Source organism: Seriola aureovittata, chromosome 14 (genome assembly GCF_021018895.1).
Source record: "Seriola aureovittata isolate HTS-2021-v1 ecotype China chromosome 14, ASM2101889v1, whole genome shotgun sequence".
Lineage (NCBI taxonomy): Eukaryota > Metazoa > Chordata > Actinopteri > Carangiformes > Carangidae > Seriola > Seriola aureovittata.
The window spans coordinates 9,433,233-9,440,973 of record NC_079377.1 but is presented as its reverse complement, the minus strand read 5'-3'; the positions used below and the strand labels follow the sequence as shown (position 1 = coordinate 9,440,973).

The following is a 7,741-nucleotide window of genomic DNA, read 5'->3' as shown; positions in this document are numbered from 1 at the left end:
GAAGCCGCACCTCATCAAACCAACAGCTGGGCGGAATCAGGAAACCAGATAAGGAGCTGTGAGTGCTATCTGTGCTAAACTGGTCAGCCTCAGTGGGGAGTTTGTGAAGATTAAGAGGAGATTTTTTTTTCCTTTCCAACATGTGTGACAAACAGTCACCAGAAGAAGAGAGAAGTTGGCAGATGAGATGCCGCCAACAGTGCTCACTCACTGATTAAGAAACATTGGGTGCTATTAATACCACAGCTGAACTTAGCCCCAATCAGTTAATGGACCGTACTCGGTTCAGCTCATTGTTAGGTGTCGAAATATAAGAGAAAAACTCAATGCAAACTGTCCCAATATATATTAAAGATTTGTTTGATGATGATGATGATGTTTATTCTAATTAGATAAATGTGGGTATTTATAATCAATGAGCAAAATTGAGAAATTAACAGAAAATAAACAATCATTTGCGATAGGTAATGTGAAAAGATTGATTTTATTTCTGAGATACAAACAATTATATAACAGAAATGTCAATGAAACTGTCAAATGCAACCGTATGCCATGAGAAGCTTTCATTACAACATAAATATTTACAAAGTAAGAGTAAGTGTAATCATTGTGTTATACATGCTTTTATACAATGCATCATTTTGTAGACCACTGAGGTTCAACCATTGCAAATTCTTAACTTTATTATTTCTTTTTAGTTTCAAAAAAACAATCAGTGCACAAATGCAGTCCAGTTTAATGGCTGCTTCTTAGTGATGATTAGGGGTGCTGTGCTAAAAGACCAGGTGTGATTGAACAGTTTTTCCAAACAGTTTTCTTTTCAGCCTGGGAGAATGTCACTATACCAGGGTCATAACCTTCAGGGAGGCAGGCTGGAACCGTCGAATCTTCTTCTTCAGTGCTCGGGAAGCTTTGATCCGGCAGGCTGGTGGCTCGGGGCGTGGGAGCTGCTGGAGGGGCCTTCCAGCAGCAGTGGGCCCCAGAGCAGCCTCAGCCCACACCAGGCCTCCCTCCTCCTCGTGGCTGTCCACCTGGTCCTCCTCGTCCAGGGACAGGCTGCTGTCGGAGTCCGAGAAGGACTGGAAGCTCTGGCTGGACTCGCTGTCCCCGAAGCGGTTGGTGGTGTTATCACTCATCTCCCCCTCGCTGCTTTCAGCGATGGTGGAGTGAAACAGGGAGGCGCATTCAGCTGAATACTCAGACTCGCATCTGGGTGGGTAGTGGCTGTGGAAAGGTGCTGGAGGGTATCTGGCATTAAGACTGTGGAAGAAAGAGTTGGAGGACACGGAGGATTGGAAGGGACGAGGACGTCCGATCCACTGCCCTGTCTTGGCGCTCATGCTGCGGACCATCTGCATGCTCCCTGGTGCCTGAGCACGGGGCTCTTTTGACCTCTGACGCTGAGCACATGAGGCCTGGAACATCTCTGCATTGGACGGCCCCTTGGCAGCCCCCTGCCTCCTCTTCCTCTGTTCTACAGGCTGCTCATACTCCACGCCCTGCGGTCTGCGGCCTTTGCTGGACTTTGTAACAGCAGGGATGGGATGCGGCTTTGGGTGAACCTTGTGGGTGTACATCACTCCTGGACTACAGTGGCTGGAGTCTGAACCCGAGCCCTGTCTGCGCTCCTCTGTGTGACAGGTGGTAAATTTCTGGGTCACTTTTCCCTTTCCAGACCTTCTCTGCTCCCCCTTGGTTCCACCACTGACCTCTCTGCTCCTTTCACCAGAGGAGTATCCATGTTGCTGCCTCATTGCCCGAGGCTTATCACTGCTTTTTCTTCTCAGTTTCACGGCTTTGGTTTTACGGTCTGCCTGCCTCACCTTGACCCTCTGAGATCCGGCTGGGACAAATTTGGCGTGGACGAACTCAGGGGAAGCTCCGTGACCAGCCTGAACCTCGTAGGCTTGACTCTCTTCTGTGCTGGAGCTTTGGGCCATCACCGGTCTTTGTCTATGGCCCTTCCTCTCTTGTGTTCTTGATTCTGGATCATCCCCACATCTCTTCTCTGAGTGGCTTCTTGCTAGACTTTCATATTCTCCTTGGGACCTATCGTTCCTCTTGAGGGACGAGGTGGTGACGTCATCGGAGCTGTACTCCCTCATGGCAACAGGATAGGAGTACCGGTATGAAACCTCCTGAGTTCTCGCTGACTGTTTGTGGTTTGTGTTATCAGCTGGTTCTTGGCTGGAGTATGTCATGCAGTGTCTCCTCTGGTCGTTATCTAGTGGGATGATGTTTGTGGTCTGAGCTGAAAGAGGCTGCAGCATGCACACCTCTTGCTGAGACACTTCAGGAAACACAGTTACAACTTCGCTGGGCTTCCTGTGGTAGTCCCTGTGTGTCTGCAGAGTCTCTGTGCCTGTTTCACTCTGGATTCTGCTGAAGCTGCGCTGGAGGAGCTTGTCAATGTAACCCAGGGTCTTGGTGTCATAAGCCATTTGTGCCCTCTGAAGGGTGTCAGAACCATTCACTGGTCCTTGGCCCTCTAGAAGTCCAGGTGTAGCTGGGTTGCCTCCAGTGGAAAAAATTGGGCTCTGGAGAGCCACAGCATGGAGGGGGCTGGGGTAGTGGTACACTTCAGTGCCGCTGCGGGACACCAGGTTGCTCTGAAACTTGGGGTCCACTGTGGAGGTTTTCAGGTGTGGACCCATTGAGGGTTTCTTCACGTCCACGGATCTGTAGTAGCTTGGTCCTTGAGCCATCATCCTATCAAGATCACCTGACGACACAAAAATACAGATCAACCTTTCAAATCGCTCATTCACTGAAATTGCACATTATTATGCAGCAAAATATATATTAAGTTGCTTGGCAACAACAGTTGCATGGCTCCTGTTACTACATTAAATTAGACATTAAGACTTGTGGTTACCTGTTGATACAGGTCTTGGTCGAGCCTGTTCGGTGCCTGTAGTGCTTGCTCGGATCCTGCTGCTCCCCAAATGGAGGCCTGTGGCCCGCGGAGGGTTGGGCTGGGTAGTGCTCTCATCAGCCGAACGTCGGCGGCACACATCAACTTGTGAGGGAGGGCTAATGAGGGAATTAGCAGGGTTCATGGGAAGGAGAAGAAGGCTTGTCTGGGACGATGACAGACATTCGCTGTACACCGAGGTGCAGGAGTTAGACAGGGAGTAGGAGCCGCCATCGCTGAGCTCATAAAAACCTGGAGAGATCAGATGAGTATTAATCTCAGTATTTTACATCATGTTGGATGAATGTACTACTTGCATATTATTATATTACTTGTGTATTGTGCAGTTTTAGTGTGTGTGTTCACACCTGAACTTGGCCTGCTGTCACTCTCCAGCTGCTCTGTGGAGGCCTTGCTCACATCCAGCTTCAGCTCGCTGATCTGTTGGTCCAGCTGCTGCAAGTGAGACTTCAGGCCTACATCCTGTTTCCGAAGACGAGACTGTAAAAGAGACAGCACACGACATTTTAGCCAACCCCTGACAAACATGTGCAGTACAACCTAATCCAAAAGGGAAGTCTAATTAGATTTTCTCAGGGAAAGAAGGGAGTTATGCAATAAAGCTCCACATGCACACACATGCATGCAATTACACAGATGCTCTCTGTGCATGTGTATGAAAAGTAAAATTAGTCACAAAGGTCAGAGTGTGCGTTAGCAATGCTATAATTTGATTAGGATGAGGTCTTTTGTTCCGATAAAGGATGCTCTAATGTACAGCCATCAGAAAAACAAAAGGGACTCAGCTGTGGCTGATGATTAACCTCAGCAGGACATGGGGGGGGCATGGAAGAAGCAGTGGTGGGTAACTCATTTCTCCCCCACAGCGAGGGCCTGGCCATTGTGTAAACTACTAGAGGAGGAAAGCTTGGGGGTTGGGATGAAGGGCTGTTTGCTTTGTAGTTAAGGCTGAGCATTTACTGTTACAGTGGCTCTTGAGATGAGGACTGGGGGGGGGGGGGGGGGGGTGGTCAATGCCTGGAAAATGCAGTTTAATTACTGTTTCACTCTCTTACAAGATCAAGTTAGGTCTATTGCAATAAAGAGACCTCCTGTGAAAGGTTTCAGCCTCTACATGTGTCTCTCACTGTGCTTTTAGATGGGGTGTTGTAAGTATGCAGTTGCTGTATTTTGTGTGAATGTAAAACACAATTGAAATTTGATGCTGGCCAACTGCTTTATAATTTACCCTTCAATGCATCTGCTGAAAGTCAAACACAGCGCCTTACTCCCTGTGCGTCCTCTAAACGTTTGTAACAGCAGCCTACGTGGAAAAAGCTTGTCATGGAAAAAACTCCACAGAGCCAGTTGTCTCCAACACTCACGATGCCTCTCTGGACTGACACTGCGTGTCATTCACAGCAAAAATATCCACCTTTAAAAAAACACTACCAAATACCTTTTTTTTAATTTCCTGGCATTAGTGGTTAATGATTGAGGTGCAGCCCCCTGCAGTCTCCACATGCATTGTGTGCGCGCACATACACAACTCAAAGTCCTCTTGGTCCTGCAATGAACCTTGATTTATGACACCTATCCTACTTCCTACCCCCAGCTGGGAGCATTAAAGTTTGTCTGGTAATAATTGAAGACTGAATGTGCATGAGCATCAGCTGACGCTCAGATTCAAACGGACGTTTTTACTCCAAGGACGATTAAACTGTTAATTTGAGCCCAGTGTTAGTACCGGCCTTATAAATAAGATGTGTATTAAAATTAGAAACATCACGGTGACACCAAACTACTGCACACGCATACTGTTCCTAGACAGGTATTTTAATTATTCAGCTTTATGATTTTTATGGTTTAAAACGACTTCCTACCAGCTGTTGCTTCAGGGCTGTCAGGGTCGCCTCCAGCCGCTGCTCCTCAGCCCCCATCATCCTGGGAGCCTCCGGGCCTGCGTGGACAGAGGTGACGGGCTCCTCTCGGTCCATCCTCAGCGCCCAGGTCACCATGTCGCTCTGTCTTTCCTTCAGCAGATGCAGCTCCTGCAGCCCGGCCAGAGCAGCGTGCAGCCTCTCCCCGACCCTGCTGCGGTCCACTCCGGCTGCGGCACTCATCATCCCCGCACAAGACCCCTTCCTGCTCAGCATGCTGGAGAGAGGCGTCCGGGCATTATCCAGAAACAAAATGCTGTAAAAGAAACGTCCTCGTCCAGCCCGTGCTCCTCGCTGGATAACTGCTGGGTTAGCTTCTGTCTTGATGTTGACCTGGTTAGTTTTTAAACTACCTGTTAGAAGAAATCTCGAGCACAGGGGAGAGACTGAGCTCCTCCCACAGACCAAATGGCCCTCCTTCCTATTGGCTGGCCACTGGCCTCCAGTGAACATCTGGTACTAATCCTCCCCATTCAAGTGCTCGCTAAAACTGCCCGGGCATGTACTAAGTTCATCTGCATAATACCACATGGCATGATGGGCATATTATTATGCTATTTCCACTACTCTTTTGTTGTGATTATTCTCTCCGGTAGTAAGCTAAGCACAGACAGACTTTGCGCTCAACTTTGTGAAAGTCTTCGACTCTAAATAGTAGTAATACTTCAAGGGAAGTAAATGGGTTAGTACATAAGTCAAGTCTTCTTCTCATTAAACCAATAAACAAAACAAAACAAAACAAAACAAAACGTAATCATCTGAAGAGCATTTATTTCAGCAGATTAGGCAGGAAATCCACACATTTTCGGCTTGCTACTATAACTGTGTAAAACTCAAAACTTTAAAACGCATTTACATTGAATGGATCTGTATCATATCAATCACTTTTTTTATTTTTATTTTAATTTTAAATCTCCATCATTATTAAATAAATCCTCCTCGAAAACTACATCCGAACAAATTCATTCAGTAGTATTTTGCCTTGGAAACAGAGACTTGAAATAAAACATTCAAATCAGACTGCCATGGCAACATAGATCAGTGATAGATGAATGACGCTCCCTTGTGGCAGTAAAGATTGCTACAGTTTCATGGCAACTGATGGCATTCAGATTTCTCTGACAAAAGCAGTGATGAAACATCTGATACATAAACAGATATTCCATTTCTATAAAACTCAAACAACTAGAAAAATATAATGCATCGATGAAAAGTTACTCTTCAGTTTGTTGACCTGCACATGGACCCATGACCTTGGTTTGAGACACACATGGGCCTATGAGTCTCTGTTAGACTGAGAAGTCAGCTACCTATAAATGATCTTCAAATGCAAGTCTACACTTGATAAAGATAAAGAGAGAAGAGCGAAAACTTTTTTTTTTTTTGAAATGGGACGATAGAACAGTACTTCATTATGGCAGTGGTTCTCAAAGTGGGGTTTTGGGACCAGCAGGGGTCCTTGAAGGGGTTCCCAGCAAAAAGGGGAATAATTTATTTTCATTGTAATTTCATCCTACAAATGACTACAATCACAAAACAAAAGACAGCAACTACAAATGACCTGACTGCACGTGTGTTGTTTGTGTCTCTTTTAGTCTCTTTTGGTAAATTTTAGTCTTTGTGGTTGTTTTGTGTCTTTTTTACTGTTCTCTATGACTTTCAGACAAGAAATACAACAGTTGATACAGAGGCTCTGAGGGCCCCCTGACCTCTTGAGGCCCTGCACCGGTTCCTAGTAGGCCTGTTTGTTAATCCATCCATGAGAAAAGATAGCATTTATTTAATAATGAGCAGGGCCTTGAGCTAGGAGAAGCAATGTGGTGAAGTAAAGCATTAAATTATCCTCCCCCAACAAAATAAGCCAAAGTATTGCAATTAAATACAATCAATGAAACAAGCTTGTTGTTTCTCATTTAATCTTTAAATACATGACTGTTAAAATCATATCACATGTCTCAATTGTTCAATATTTTATCTTTGTTGCTAGTTTAAATCTATCTAGTATAAATCTTCAGAACAATGTGACTCAGAGGACAGGTATTCCTGTTCTGCTCTTCCCACCTGAGCTGCCGTTCCTCTAACTGAGACGACGGAAGCACTTGTTCTCATCGTCAATCATCTGATAACAAATAAATAAGGGAATGATTGAGCCCTCATCACGGGCCAAGGCAACATGAGCTTGGCTACAGACTATTCACTTACACTGTTCCCGCTGTATCACAGGTGGGGAGATTCTTTCATGCTGATATCTGCAGCTATCTCGAAACCCGAGTTCAAAGGAAATACCAAAATACCAGGAGGGGTGTACACCTGTGTGTGTGTGTGTGTGTGTGTGTGTGTGTGTACGGTCTGATCATAGATAAGATAAAATCAAAGTATTTTAAATCCCAGTTTAATAAAATTATCTTCCTGTTCACTAACATGTGGATTATTTTCTCACCTAATTCACACAGTCAAAAAACAATTGTGCAATGAATTTAAAATAATTGTCCAAGATAATTATCCTTCTTGACCTTCAGACACTAGAGGGCAGTGTCACACTGACTCTCAATCTAGTGAGATTAGTTTTATCCTCCGGCGTATCACTGTAGGATCGCCTGGGATTGTGAACCGAATGATTCTAGTTGCAAAATGAAGCAGTTTCACTCTTTCACATTGCAGTTGATCGTGACATTTGCAGTTTTCAGGTGATATGGAGCTAAATCACTTGTTTACTCATCCCTGATTGCAAAAAGACATCCCCATCACTTTGATGGGCCCCTCATCAAGATGATCACATTATAGCAAATATATACAGCATTGTGAAGCCCACTCCTCACAGGGATAGCGTCATGTCCTTGTGATGCTGCTGGGATACAACACTGTATTGTGATGCCTGGATGTCCCT

General features: G+C 45.4%; 1 protein-coding gene across 1 annotated transcript; it reads right to left on the bottom strand.

The window, feature by feature from the left end:
• Nucleotides 1-465: 465 nt before the first annotated feature.
• Nucleotides 466-5,293, bottom strand: dact2 (dishevelled-binding antagonist of beta-catenin 2). The gene is made up of 4 exons (XM_056394543.1): nucleotides 4,798-5,293; nucleotides 3,283-3,415; nucleotides 2,876-3,166; nucleotides 466-2,722 (listed from the first exon to the last, which is right to left on the bottom strand). The coding sequence occupies exons 1-4, from the start codon at nucleotides 5,068-5,070 to the stop codon at nucleotides 840-842; spliced, it is 2,580 nt and encodes an 859-aa protein (XP_056250518.1). The 5' UTR covers nucleotides 5,071-5,293; the 3' UTR covers nucleotides 466-839.
• Nucleotides 5,294-7,741: the final 2,448 nt, after the last annotated feature.